General features: G+C 35.5%; 2 protein-coding genes, 1 long non-coding RNA gene and 1 other non-coding gene across 7 annotated transcripts; all 4 read left to right on the top strand.

Annotated features, from left to right (window-relative positions):
- Positions 1-887: 887 nt before the first annotated feature.
- Positions 888-2,844, top strand: LOC131645789 (uncharacterized). 2 transcript variants are annotated; one of them, XR_009297194.1, is made up of 3 exons: positions 888-1,283; positions 1,422-1,715; positions 2,625-2,844. It is a non-coding gene; the product is annotated as an uncharacterized LOC131645789 (long non-coding RNA). The 2 variants fall into 2 exon arrangements; XR_009297193.1 differs by having other exon boundaries at positions 888-1,715.
- Positions 2,845-6,572: 3,728 nt separating this feature from the next.
- LOC131648879 (delta(3,5)-Delta(2,4)-dienoyl-CoA isomerase, peroxisomal-like) lies at positions 6,573-7,877 on the top strand. The gene is made up of 3 exons (XM_058918608.1): positions 6,573-6,720; positions 6,802-7,443; positions 7,522-7,877. The coding sequence occupies exons 1-3, from the start codon at positions 6,645-6,647 to the stop codon at positions 7,710-7,712; spliced, it is 909 nt and encodes a 302-aa protein (XP_058774591.1). The 5' UTR covers positions 6,573-6,644; the 3' UTR covers positions 7,713-7,877.
- TRNAQ-UUG (transfer RNA glutamine (anticodon UUG)) lies at positions 6,658-6,729 on the top strand. Its single transcript has one exon. It is a non-coding gene; the product is annotated as a tRNA-Gln (tRNA).
- An 858-nt stretch (positions 7,878-8,735) lies between the features above and the next one.
- Positions 8,736-13,004, top strand: LOC131648878 (uncharacterized). 3 transcript variants are annotated; one of them, XM_058918606.1, is made up of 8 exons: positions 8,736-9,867; positions 10,085-10,228; positions 10,435-10,591; positions 10,826-10,998; positions 11,938-11,993; positions 12,089-12,111; positions 12,269-12,371; positions 12,517-13,004. In XM_058918606.1, the coding sequence occupies exons 1-7, from the start codon at positions 9,184-9,186 to the stop codon at positions 12,337-12,339; spliced, it is 1,308 nt and encodes a 435-aa protein (XP_058774589.1). In that variant the 5' UTR covers positions 8,736-9,183; the 3' UTR covers positions 12,340-12,371; positions 12,517-13,004. The 3 variants fall into 3 exon arrangements, with proteins under 3 accessions (XP_058774589.1, XP_058774590.1, XP_058774588.1); XM_058918605.1 differs by lacking the exon at positions 12,089-12,111 and having other exon boundaries at positions 8,743-9,867; XM_058918607.1 differs by lacking the exons at positions 11,938-11,993; positions 12,089-12,111 and having other exon boundaries at positions 8,738-9,867.
- The last annotated feature ends 1,103 nt before the right edge of the window (positions 13,005-14,107 follow it).

Genomic DNA, 14,107 nt, shown 5'->3' with positions numbered 1-14,107 from the left:
CTACGCCCCAATCATTTCTTTCCTACTATGAAATAAAGCAACGGTATGATCTTCATCGATTTTTATTAAGTATTTTAAAAGTTGAAAAGAAAAGAATGAAAGAAGGGAACTATTTCTAAATTCTAGTCTAAGTTGTCTAATTCCTATTTATGTCTAATGGAGTCTAAAATAGGCCAAAAATATGGCCAAAGTACAAGCAATAAAATCGCACAAGCATCATACAAAAATAACATGGAACTAACACAAAACAATTCAAGCATTGATACAAAATCACATTAAAATACTATTATTTTTTATGACCTTTTTTATAAAAGAGAAATGAACTCTAAACTAAAGAAAAAGAGACTAAAACAATAAGCCTAGAACTAGTATTTTTATGAACATTTTTTATGTCAAAAATTGATTAAAAGTCTAAAAACAATAGAAAAAAAAATTAGCTTTTTAATTACTAAAAGAAAATAGGAAAAAATCTAACTAAACCTAAAATTCTAGTGATTAAAAAATAGAAACGGGGGGGTGCAAACTGAAGTTTCTGGTGCATATAGCAGCATGGGCGTAAGGCCCAATCGGAGTTGGCCCAAGGAGGTTTTTTTGTTTGTTCAGCCAGCCAAAGAAAAACGTGGTGTGATGGGCCTAGTCAGGGTGTGATCCTGAAATTCTTGTGAGAAGGCCCGCTGAGAATTGTCTTGATCCAAATGCATTATTTAGATTTTATCCCCATTAATCCAATTGAAACCTTATACTAAATCCACTTTATGAAATCAGATTATCCAGACTTTATGTTAAATTAATTCTAATAACCTCAATTAACGCAATTAATGATAATTAGAAAAAGTTTTAATTAATCTAAAAACGTTAATTGAAATCAAAAGGGGAAATAGGGTTAAGAAAGTTGTGACCTCTGAGCTTCTCTCAACTCGTCTTCCTCTCTCCCACGAACTCAACGGCGGCGGTGGCTCTTTCTCTCCGATCAAATCATCGCGCCGGTGAAAGCTTCACGGCGGCGGAATCTCAGCTTTCTCATTGCGCAAATCTCTCGTCTCTGTTTCAGTTCTCAAACTCTCTCGATCTCTTTCCGCTCAATCCCGTGGCTCTCTCATCTTCTCCGACGTCTCAATCTCATAGCTCCGATGCCTTTCGCTTGCTCTCTCAATCTCTCTCCGACTCTGTTCCGAATCGTTGTCGGTATGATGACGGCGAGTGCTTCTGGTGGTGATTGAAGAATGGATCGATGATGATGAAGACGTTCTTGCCTCTGAAGTTTGGTTACAAATTTGGTAGGGGTGAGTTTCCTTTTCCTTTTGTTATGCGATATTGTTGCGAGCGAAATGGATAGTGAATGAGATGCCGAACGATAGCATAGAGGATTTGAGGAGTTTTTGCTTGTTGATGTTCTTGCTGCGCTTCTTTGGTTTCTGCAGGTTTCCTTGACGAGATGGTGATGATTGAAGTTCTTTCAGATTCAAGGTAATTGGATGAAGATGAGAGGATGAGGTGAAGATTGGCGCGAAGCTTTTTGTGGATTTTCTAGGGAAATCGTGAAGAGAAGTGGATGAAGATTCAAGGTAATTGAATGAAAATGGAGGTGATATGTGAAGTAGAGGAAGATGAAGGTGGTGAATGGAAGATGAATGATGATGAGAGAGAATGAAGATGGATTTCATGGATAATGAATCCAGAGGCTTTGAAGTGTGAATGATGCTGCTATATATCAGGTTCCCTCCCTTTGATTCTTCTCTTTTTCTGTTATCTCCTCTGTTAGATTCTGTTAGTCTGTTATGATGAGCTGGAGGTTAGCTGGATTCGGTTAGGTTTGTTAGGATTCTGTTATGGTTGTTAGAGGACAGTTAGGAATTCTGTTACGGGGCATTGGTTAGTAACTTCTGTTAAGGACTATTGCTTGGTAGTTTGAGTCAGTTTGGAGGTTTGGTTATTTTGCTATTTGAATGTTAATTGGTTAGGGACTAGTTAGGAGTTGTTAACACTAAACTTAAAACCTGTTAATGGTTAGTATATTACTTGTTAAAAGACTGTTAGTAACACAATCATGAAAACTGTTAGGATGTTAGTATATGCTGCTGCTAATTGTGAGCTTTTATTGCCGACTGTTTTTTCTATTGAACCGAGTGCACATTCTAGGACTGAATCGGAGCATTTGTATATCGATTTTCTGATTTTTACATATGCCTCTTGAAATATGATGTCATCCTGGAGTCTTATTGCACACTTGGAATCCTTGAACTCGCATCACAACGCCTTTTTGAATTATATGCCGTACACTGTGTGTCTGAGACGATATTTATGCATTGATGTTCAGCCCTGACATAGAACTGATCGTGAAACCCATTGAGCTGTCCGGAATGTCGCATCTGTTTTGAGTATTGAATGTACGACTGAAAATGAATTTTGTGAACACGAATGATTTGAATACAAACTGTGCATGGCTTGGTCTTGAATTTGAACTGATGTGAATTGTATGCTTTTATGTATATGCAGGTCTGTTTTGGTTTTAGTGTATGGTTTAAATGTAGGTTTTGTAGTGAATTTGTGATTTATTTGGCTGCAGCATTGGTTGGCTAAATTATTATGTACTGATGTGGATTGCTTTTGGTTTCAAAATGCAGGTGCTTATAATGCTTTCACAAGGCTGGCTGTAAGTTCATGGAAGCAATTCGTGAGCGATGCTTTGGCAAAGTTCGGAAGAAGATCGACATGAAGTTTTAGGATCAAAGAAGGACATAGGTTTAGAAATTTTAGAATTTAGGAATTTGATGTAATGGGAATGATCGAAGTTGTAATGAACAAAACTTTCCCTCTTTGAGTGAATTCCCATACTTTTCTAAATTTGAACTTTTCATGCTTCAGTATTCGATATTCAATATGATCCTAATGCATTTCAGAATAAAGCGGTCATAGTCCATCTTGCATGTGGAAGTCAACATGACTCGGTCAACGAAAGTCAACATCTCAAGGTTGACTTGTTGATGAAAAGTCAACTTATGCCTAATGAGATCATCTTTAGTTTTCCTTCTTTTTCCAAATTTAAATGATCAATTATTCTTTTACTTCTCTCAATGCTTAATATCAGCAGATCTTGCCCTTCAATCTTCAAACTAACCATTAATCCCATATCTTATGATAGAAGAAACAAAACTCGAACAATGGTTGCCTTGTGCCAAGACCTAGGTGAAATTTCAGCTTGCTTCATGACCCTTGATGCCGTATTTTTAAATGTTTTATTTGATGAATGATGCATGTTGTATTAGATGACCTAATGGAGAGTATACAGATGAAATGCAAAACCTAAGCCAGATAAAAGTTAAGGGGTAGGACAAATTTGGGGTATGACAAGTGTGAAGGGTGCAACTTGATAATAATATTTTGGCACATCAGTCATGAATATTTTTTTAGAAATCTATAAAGTTCATCGTGATTTGGTTATAGTCCGAGTAGGCATCCCAAAAACGTGTCTTGCAACCCGAAGTCCCGTTTACTAGCATGTGTATGTTTAGCAATGTGAGGGGTCTTTAAGGAAATCCTTATTCATAAATGAGTATTATGGGAATATCCTCCAATTGATATTTTCCTTTTTGACCATCATTGCATTAGTTAGCCATTTAGATAGCTAATATTGAAAATGAAAGTCGTGTTAGCCAAATTCTATGTTTATCCTCAAACTATATTTCGCTTCTCTCGTGTCGACTTTCTTTCTTTTGTACCATAAGTCTAATGGCGTGGTTAATTGATATATGGTAAGGAACCACATTTAATCCATGTTAAGTAAGTCACTTAGGCTCCATGCAAACAAGTCTGAGTTGTTGTCCCTTATAGGCTATACTAGGGTAACTTCCTCCTCAAATGAAACTAGGGGCTCATTTAGATGATTTTCCTATTGCCTACGGTCTCAACCTATTTCAATTTTTGCATAGGAATAATCTTTCACTTTTTTTATTCCTTTGAGTCCAACTATGTGAATATTCACTCTTCCTTGTATTCCTATATACTAATGGACTTGTTGTCTTGGTTGGGGTTTTCACAGTGCTTCTTTAAGTTATTGCCATAACATTACTTCACCATTTTCCTATATACACGTATGCCGGAGATCTTCATGTTATCTAATGGGAACTTAATTTTCATATGTAGGTTTTATAATAGCTTTAAGTGCATTCAATATCAGTCGTTCGATAAGGATGATGTAAGTCAATGTTCCTTCTATAACTAACTACTTGGTCTGTAGTCGTAGAGACTTGGAGTCAATGTCTCCTACAAAGTTTATTATAACTTCTATGAGTAATATAGATTTAACAATGTCTCATGAGAATATTTTAAGTGTTTTACCACAAGGATTAATAATTGTGTTAGGTAACCCAATTATCTGTATGTTTCTTTGAATACGATGTCACTTGAACTACCTCAGTCAATTGGGCATCTCTTCAAATTGTAATTTACCACACCTACAAATGAAACCACGGGGTCGTCTTGCATCACGTTGTTGCATTTGTAATAGTTTTGAAAGACTATGATGAAGGCAATGTATTCCATAGCTATGTAAGGGAGAAAATGGATTTCGAGGCCCAAAAGTTCCTTTTCTAGGCATTGTTGGAGTTCCCGCAAATCCTCCCAATATGAGTTTTATTTCTTTGGGTTAAGGAAACAAACTTCTCTTTTTTGGTTCATCTCAGTCATGCCTCTATTCTAAACTTATAGACCTCATATAAGGTTCATGTGACATGGTCCTTCTACAACAAGGTTTGGAATTTTTGTTATCTATAGCATTGTGCTTATTGTTTACAAAATTTTGTAGACTACCCTCCTAGATATATTTATTGATAACTTTTTTTAACCTTCATAGTCGTTTATGGAATGCCTAGATATATTATAAATGTTATTTGGCTTAACCTCGCGTTGTCAAGTTAGATTGACGAGGTTGGATTTGTAATCATCTCAGAAGAATCTTTGTGGTTTCTCCCTGAGTATAATGTATTTGTTGTAATTTCCTTTCTTTGGTCAAATTTCCCTCCATCCCGTGATCATTCCTGCTATAATTTTGATCAGTCTAAGCGAACTTCTTGTAGGCTCTTAGTTTTCTGCAATAAATTCCTACATGTCTATTTACTATAATGCTATCATTCAAAGCATTTCCAAAGAGTTAGATGTCGACCTACTAGCCAGTCAAATAAAAAAAATATAACTTGAAACCTTTCATAAATGTGTGTAAAATCACAACTGGGTTAAGGTTTATGATCTAACATGTCCCATTATTGAAATATTTCATGAAAGAAATAAAACATTCCTTATTGTTTTTCCTAAATTTGACATGGCATCTTGAGTTTCGTGTTATATGTTTAATGAATAATCGTGATACCGGTTGCTCAACTAGTTACTTTTAAGACCGGATGAGACTACTTGTAAGTGGGAGAACAATATTAGATTGACTTTCTTTAGCAGACTAAAGAAGATAATGCACTTTAGGGCATCACAAGACTTTAAGATGTGTTACATGTACTTTTATGTCTTGTTTCCTAAACCACTTCATCCTCACAAGACTGATGCTTAAGGGACTGTGGATCGTTATTTCATAATCTAAACCAAATGAATATCAAAGGTCTGGTGAGGTCACATGGCAGACATGTGAGTAAGCTTTTTTGGTCCCCTAGTTTAAAGGAGATGATGTGTTTAGCACATTTTGAGCAACTAGTGAGACTTTCCCCCTCTTAACCAAAGAGTCCTAGGTCTCAATGACCGACTGACCATATCTCACATATTAAAAGGATTAATCATAAACTACTATCACTACTTGGTCAAGGTTTGACCACATACAACCGAAATAACAGGAAGAGGATTTACTCTCCTTCACCGAATGATCAATTATTAAAAATACCTGATTTAATAATTTGGTTAAAAGATGATCAATTATTCACATATCTTCAGCCTCAAGGCACTTGCTTGATCTATCGCGCGCGCGCGCGCACACACACACACACTCTCTCTCTCTCTCTCTCTCTCTCTCTCTCTCTCTCTCTCTCTCTCTCTCTCTCTCTCTCTCTCTCTCTCTCTCACACACACACACACACACAAACACACGAAAACATACACACCCACATATCAACGGTGATAGTGCCAACCAACTTTTCACTTCACCAAAAGCAAATGCGTTCACAAGTTCATATATTACCATAAAAAATGATTAGGGATTTAAGCATTAGCTATGGTGATTGAGCATACGTTTCATACATAAAAAATATTATATTTAAGAAATGTGTTAACGTGTGCTCTTAGAGAACGTTAAAAAAATTAAATACAAAAACGTTGTCTATAATATCGAGCTTTTAATTTATAATAATTTAAACATATAATCTTTTAACAACTTTTTTTTATAGATTTCTTAGCATGTAAACGGAACATATATTAGCTAATTTTTTTAAGGTTAGAAAATATATAATTATTTTTTATGTGTTTGAGACTATTCAAACTTTAGAAATGGTTAAAAAAAAAATACGTAACTTTATTACGTTTGGATTAAATGTAGGTAAGGCAACCATCAACATAATTTTATGTAGTTGATCGAAAGTATTATTTAATTTAAACAAGTTTTCAAATAGATATTGAGGTATTTAGTGCTAGAAATACAAAAATGTAGATATATGTCAACAACACGGTTCTATGGTGTAGTGGTTAGCACTCAGGACTTTGAATCCTGCGACCTGGGTTCGACTCCCGGTAGGACCTTTATTTATTTTTGTTTTCTTTCTGTTATTGATTTGTGGATCTGCATTATTAATGTTCTTTTTTTAATCTCAGGCATAGTGAATTCGATAACGACGATGGAAGAGAAATTGAAAACCCTAGAAATTATTGAGAAAATTCCTAAATCCGGTGTGTTCTATCTTAACCTTAATCGCCCCGCACAGCGCAACGCTCTCACGCACGATTTCTTCTCTGAATTCCCCAAAGCCCTCTATGCACTCGATCACAATCCTGATGTCAACGTTATCGTTTTATCCGGCGCTGGCAAACACTTCTGCTCCGGCATCGATCTTTCCGTTTTGAATTCTACCGCCGGCGAATTGTCCGGGGAGAGTCTCCGTCGACAGATCCTGGCGATGCAAGATTCGATTACTGCTCTCGAACGATGCCGTAAACCTGTGATTGCAAGTATTCACGGAGGTTGCATCGGCGGTGGAATCGATATCATAACCGCGTGTGACATAAGGGTTTGTACAGAGGATGCGTTTTTCTCAGTGAAAGAGGTGGATTTGGCTTTGGCGGCTGATCTGGGATCGCTTCAAAGACTGCCGAGTATTGTTGGTTTCGGCAACGCGATGGAGTTGGCTTTGACTGCGAGAAGGTTTTCCGGTTCGGAGGCGAAAGAGTTGGGTCTGGTTTCTCGAGTTTTTCGTTCGCAACATGAACTGGATGAAGGTGTTAGGGAACTTGCTCAGGGTTGGTTTCTTTTTGTTACTCAATAGTGTTAATTAGATAATTGAATATTCTTGTGACTTATTATTAATCATTACACAGGTATTGCTAGCAAGTCACCACTGGCAGTTGTTGGAACAAAGACTGTGTTGCTTAAAAGTAGGGACTTGACTGTGGATCAAGGGTTGGATTTTGTAGCAACTTTAAATTCTGCAAGATTGTTTTCCAGTGATTTAATTGAAGCAGTTGCGGCAGCGAAGCAGAAACGGAAGCCAGTTTATTCTAAGCTCTAATTGCTCAATAGGTATTCGATGACATAGAAATAAGACATTTGGCTATGCCAGGAAATAAAAGTCATGTAATGAAGGACAAAGGTACCTCCTGCAATTGTATTGTATGAATTTCATGTGTTCAATGCAGCAAAATTCAAGCTCGCCGACCTATTTATTTTTACCTAATATTTGTCTTTCCAAGCTTGCAAGTGCTTCTAAAACAGAAAAATTGTAGTTAACATACTGCTGTTTTAAGTTGCATTATAGCAAATACAAACTCGTTTTCAATACAACTAAGTCTTGTGAGTTTCTTGTTTTTGGCTTTTAAAATAAAAATCTAAATCAAATCATGCTCAGATAAAGTAGTTTTAAAATATTAGATGGTTGTTTGCGTTTTTTTTTTTTAAATAACTATGTATTAAAAAAAATTATGCAAATAATCACGTTTTGGAGAAAATTATACAAATAACTAAAATCTAATTGTTTTTCTGCTATGCTTTTTTCTTTCTATCCAAAAGAAAATTGGGGGCACATACATATTTATTGTGAATTGATGGTGAGAATTTATACAAATTAATCAATAATATAATAATATGAGTAAATAAACAAGAAAACATTTTGTAGATAAATAGCAACACAATGACTTCACTTGTTATTTCTCCATATTCACACGACCTTAACAGTCGGGTTCACTTGTTATTTCTCCATATTCACATGACCTTAACAGTCGGGCTCATAATAAAATGCAGTTAATTACATCAATGTAAAGGAACAAATTAGTAGTAATAGTAATGGAAATTGAATGTTATTAATTATTTTTAAACAAAATATCAAGTATAATAGCTAATAAAAAGAAATTTTTTGAGGCCCTAAACCAATGCCTAGTTAGCCTATCTGGACCTGAGCATAAGTAAAATTAATTTAAATTACTTAAATGTTGTTTAAATGCAAGGTAACAAATGGTCCCACACAAAATATCTGAAACAACCAAAAATAAGTTCTCAAGAAGCTTTTTTTTGCATTATCATTTAGAGTCACTTATCCTTCTGCAATACTAGTTCATTCGGCGGGAGTTTGTTTTTTTAGATGGTCTTCCAACCAAACATTTCCTTTTCTTTTCCCATCATTTCCTTTATTTTATCCCTTATCATTGCTTCTTCATCTACAAAATTGTGGTCAAAATGAAAATCGTCTCTCGGGTCTTGAAAACAAACCTCTAAAATATTGTCTTCACTTGCATCACCATTACATTGTTGTCCCATGTACTAGTATTATATTAAAACCTAGTCTCATATCTATATCAAGATTAGAATCCAGTGCATCTATATAAGGGTTACAATCTAGTCCATCTTCTACTACTATACTACATTAATGGTCCCTCCATCATAATTGTTTTATTCCAAAACAGTCAGTGGTCTCTACTAATATTTGTTTTTTATTTAAAAAAGAATTAGACAGAAACAGGAGGAGCCTGGAGGGAGTGAGGAAGAAGATGGAGAAAGAGAAAGTGATGACTGTAATTTACGGTTGTGTTATCGTAACCATGGACGCTGATCAACGAGTTTTCAAAGACGGTGCCATCGTTATTCATCTCGATCGAATCAAAGCAATCGGACACTCCCAACAGATTCTCTCCGACTTCTCTCATCTCGCCGACCACCTCATCGACCTCACCGGCCACATCATCCTCCCCGGACTCATCAACACACACGTCCACACTTCCCAACAACTCGCCAGAGGCATCGCCGATGACGTTGACTTAGTCACATGGCTTCACCACCGCATTTGGCCATACGAATCCGCCATGACCGAAAACGATTCCTATCTCTCTACTTTACTATGTGGTATCGAACTCATTCACTCCGGTGTTACCTGTTTTGCTGAAGCTGGTGGTCAACATGTTTCTGGAATGGTTAAAGCTGTTGAGTTGCTTGGTTTGCGTGCTTGTTTGACTCAGTCAACTATGGATTCTGGTCATGGTTTGCCTTCTTCTTGGGCTGCTCGTACTACTCAGGATTGTATTCAATCTCAAAAGGATAATTATCACAAGTACAATAATACAGCTCAAGGTCGCATTAGAATCTGGTTTGGAATTAGACAAATCATGAATTCTACACACAACTTGCTTCTTCAAACAAGAGATGCTGCTGCACAACTCAACACCGGAATACACATGGTATGTATCTATGCAGCACAATTGTGCTTACGGTTCATTTATTTATTTTGGTTCATTTATTTATTTTTCAAATTATTATCAGTGTAGACATGTGTATGTCTGAGTATGGTATTTCTGGTATCTGTGCTTCATAGGTATTTGGCAACTCATCTTTGGCTTTTGTAATTTTTCAATTTTATATTTAAAACATATTGAGTAGAATTTGCATAATTGTCAGCATGTTGCAGAGATACCGTATGAGAATGAACTAGTTGTGGATGTTCACAAAGTTAATCATGGAACTGTTACATACTTGGACAAGATACACTTCCTTCAAAATAATCTGTTAGCAGCTCACTCAGTTTGGGTGGATGATAATGAGGTAACATTTTGCATATTCGTCTTTCCAATTTCTGATTTTTCTTATTGATGATAAATAAATGGTGATGGTGGTATGCAAACTAACATCATTAATTGTTTGTAAGTATTTGCTGATATGGACTTTGTGGATCCAACAACAGACTTTACTTGAAATGATCCTTTCATTCACCTCTTAAATGTGACAACCTCGAAATGCTAAATTTTCAGATATCTCTTCTTTCAAGGGCAGGGGTCAAAGTATCTCACTGTCCAGCTGCTGCTATGAGAATGCTTGGATTTGCACCTGTAAGGGAGATGCTTGCTGCTGGCATATGTGTCTCCTTGGGAACGGATGGGGCTCCATCAAACAATCGCATGAGCATTGGTTATTCTCAACTTTCTACTTTTACAATTCTTGTTTATTTTTCTATTTTTCCTTCGTACTTCTCATTAGTGTCATGTATACACAATGTGAATAATTTGCTATTTTCAATACACTTATAAATATACCGTGGAAACAATCAACATGCATATAGTAGTGGGAGTCTCATTCATGGGATGGAAAATGCTAGATACAGTTTACTGAATGGGAACTTTCATTAATACATCATATTTGCAGTGGATGAAATGTACCTAGCATCTCTAATTAACAAAGGACGGGAAGTTTTTGCCAATGGAACTACAGATCCTACAGCACTGTCTGCCGAAACTATTCTTAAAATGGTCACAGTTAATGGTGCAAAGTCAGTAAAATGGGATGATGAACTAGGTTCTCTTGAGGTTGGGAAAAAGGTTGGTACTGGTTCCAATTATATATGGTTTTATTATGATTATTATGGTTTTCACCTTCTCATTTAACAAGAACTTACTGATAGAACACCTTTTAGTTGAACATTCAATTTTGTGTAAAACCTATAACATTCAATTTGATAGTTGGCTATTAGAATTTGTTGGGCCTAACTCAACCATTGAAAACCAGCTTTTAAGTAAAGAGTTCTATACTTATAAACTCGTCTTCATGCCTTATCTCATCTAATGTGAGACTCTTAACACCCTCTGACCCATTCACCATTGGGCATCTAGAGCATGACCTGAGTGATTCGATAGCAGTGGCCTGATAGCAGGTGACCCTACTATCTTGGATAGACTCTAACACCACCTTGTGTACTTTTTGTACTACGCTGCACATCACTGCAACATGCAAAAGACCTGAATAATGTATACGATGGAAAGAGGAGAGAAGCTCCACAAAATATATGCACATCAAGATGACTGACTGGCTTGTGACAAGCAGACACGAAAAGACACTAGTGTAGCATATAAAAATAACAAAAATGCAGCACTCCAGCTACATTATCTTCAAATGTCAAAAACTTGGCACTGCAAACTGAGTTGCTAAACCTTCAACCTGTATCCGGAACTCTGCAGTATGTTTCGGCTGACTGACCGAGTGGTAAGAAGTTTGAATACATGGCCTCACTTCCCATATGGCCCAAGACATAAGCCCCATGACAGTTACATAAGCCCATTCACTTTATATATAAGGGGGCCTTATCCTATTTTAGCTCTCCCTCATACCCTATTATCATATTATACTGAGATTGACTTTGGCATCAGAGTGTTTTTTGTAAAGAATATTTTAAAAGAACCATATACATGATTTTAATAATAATATTCAGCATTTTTTTCTACCAAAAGAAGTTGACAGTGTCTGTCCTTGTCCTTTGTTAGGCTGACATTGTTGTTGTCAATCCTTCCACTTGGTCTATGGTTCCTGTTCATGACTGGTAAGAACCATCTCCTTGTCAAATAAATAGCCTTTTCAATTACTTACATTGGATGAACTATTTTTGAATGAGATGGCTATTGAATATTCTTCTAGGGTGATATTGATAATCTATAACGGTTAGGCTTCCCCAAGCATTATATAAAGCAATCGTGTGACTACAAGACAGAAGTTCTATATCCTCTTGCAATCTTAACTTGCTGAATACAACTTTTTTATCGTCATCATGTCATCCCAAATTGTTTAAACCTTATATATTGTTTAATTAATATGCAGCATCTCCAACATGGTTTATTGCATGCGAACAGAAAATGTGGTTTCTGTTATGTGCAATGGTCTGTGGATAATGAAGGACAAAAAGATTGTCAACGTGGATGAGGTATTTAATTGAACTACTTAGGAGAGGCGTGAAACCCTAAATTTAGGAATATATCTTTCAAACTGGTTTTACGTTCCTTGCTACCAACTAAGCAATATTTTCCCCACTGTGTTCATTTTGACTTTAATTTGATTGTCCATGACAGGAAGAAGTTATTTTGAAAGCAAAACAGGCTTCAGCTGAACTTCTGAAAAGGGCAGGCATAAAATTACCAACTAGAATGAACTTCATTTGATTGTTGTTTCATAAACATTGTCTATGATAAGGAATATATGTAATAATATAAGCAACAATGTATATCCTTGTCTATTAAACTTGTACCGGAGGCGTCAACTGTTGTTTTATGATGCTTGAGCTTGAGCCTACGACATTTTGCAAGCGTACGCCAGTGACTGTTTTTCCGCATTGGATGGGCTGATGAGCATAAGGCAGCTCGAGGATGATGAGCATATTACAATATATGACCTATTGGAAGTTGTCAAAAGACAAGCCATTGTTGATTCTATGGTAGATCATCCATGCCTTAAAGTTGAACCAATGAATTTCATAGGTTTAAAGGCGTGACATTTGTATTTTGATGTATCTTAACACCAAAAGAAGTGTTGGAATGAGAATATTGATTATTTCCTCGAATGGAAATCTCACTAGATGCATGGTAGAATTGAAATATAAATGTTTGAATAATGAAGAAAAATATGAAACTTTAATCCTTAATTAAAAGTCATTCTTGACATAGAGGTAATCCATGTTAATTAAAAGTCATTCTTCACAAATTTTCATGTAACATTTATTTCTAAAATACAAATGTGTAACTTATGTTCTATCTAAATATTGTCTTGTAGCAAAAAAGTTGTTGAAGAAATTTGAAAACGCCTGATATTAACATATATTTCCAAAATAATTCAATCACGAGGCTAACAAGTTAGCTGAAATAGCATGTGAATATAAATTTTTCAACAAGTTAGTGGCAAGAGAGCTTGTAAGGCGTCTTCTTAGATGGAGCAAAAATCAAAAGAAATGACGAGTGCCGCGTTGTATTTAATTCCCAAAGTAAGAATACTTGATGTGAGGGGGGATTGTTTCAATTAAAAAACCTAGGATAACTCATACTTCAAATTCTCCCTATGAGTGAATTTATAGGAGGGTGAATCATTACCTCTCATCTCATGCCTTATACACTTTGGTAAAATTCTCAAAGTATTCTAAAATTTAGATTTTGAAATCCATACACATCAAATATACAATAACAAATATTAAAATTTAGATGTGTCTCACTAAGGCATCACAACTTCGCAAAATCTCAAATATATGTAAAATTAAAATTAAAAATCTATTTGGATTTCAAAATCTGAATATTTAATAGAGGTTTTCCTTTTTCAATTTGCCTAAATTTTAAACCTCATCGAATTTGAAAATATTTAAAAAATGAAGGGTTGATGCAGTTTGAGGAGGTTATAAATCAAGTATATGGATTTCTCTTTACTCTTTCACATAAAGAATTGAGATCCTCTCCATTTCTTCAAAGAAATGGAGAATGCCATTACTAATGTTTTCATATATAAAAATCAAAATATGAAAAATATGTCACGTTTTTCAATAATATAAATGTTTTATACTCTCAAACTTTAGTAATGACGCTCTCTATTTCTTTAAAGAAATGGAGAGAATCTCAACTCTCACATAAGTGATCCAATTCCTTCTCTAAGTGGCCATGATCAGGAAGGAATTCTTGATGT

This window comes from Vicia villosa, linkage group LG2, assembly GCF_029867415.1.
Source record: "Vicia villosa cultivar HV-30 ecotype Madison, WI linkage group LG2, Vvil1.0, whole genome shotgun sequence".
NCBI lineage: Eukaryota > Viridiplantae > Streptophyta > Magnoliopsida > Fabales > Fabaceae > Vicia > Vicia villosa.
The sequence above is the reverse complement of the archived record's forward strand: the minus strand, read 5'-3'. Positions and strand labels throughout refer to the sequence as shown.

Bases quoted from the DNA above. Each gene is read 5' to 3' on its own strand.
- LOC131648879 (XM_058918608.1), top strand. From the start codon at position 6,645: ATGTCAACAACACGGTTCTATGGTGTAGTGGTTAGCACTCAGGACTTT. The intron at 6,721-6,801 runs GTAGGACCTTTA...TTTTAATCTCAG, and splicing joins CGACCTGGGTTCGACTCCCG to GCATAGTGAATTCGATAACG. The intron at 7,444-7,521 runs GTTGGTTTCTTT...ATCATTACACAG, and splicing joins TGTTAGGGAACTTGCTCAGG to GTATTGCTAGCAAGTCACCA.
- LOC131648878 (XM_058918605.1), top strand. From the start codon at position 9,184: ATGGAGAAAGAGAAAGTGATGACTGTAATTTACGGTTGTGTTATCGTA. The intron at 10,229-10,434 runs GTAACATTTTGC...CTAAATTTTCAG, and splicing joins TTTGGGTGGATGATAATGAG to ATATCTCTTCTTTCAAGGGC. The intron at 10,999-11,937 runs GTTGGTACTGGT...GTCCTTTGTTAG, and splicing joins CTCTTGAGGTTGGGAAAAAG to GCTGACATTGTTGTTGTCAA.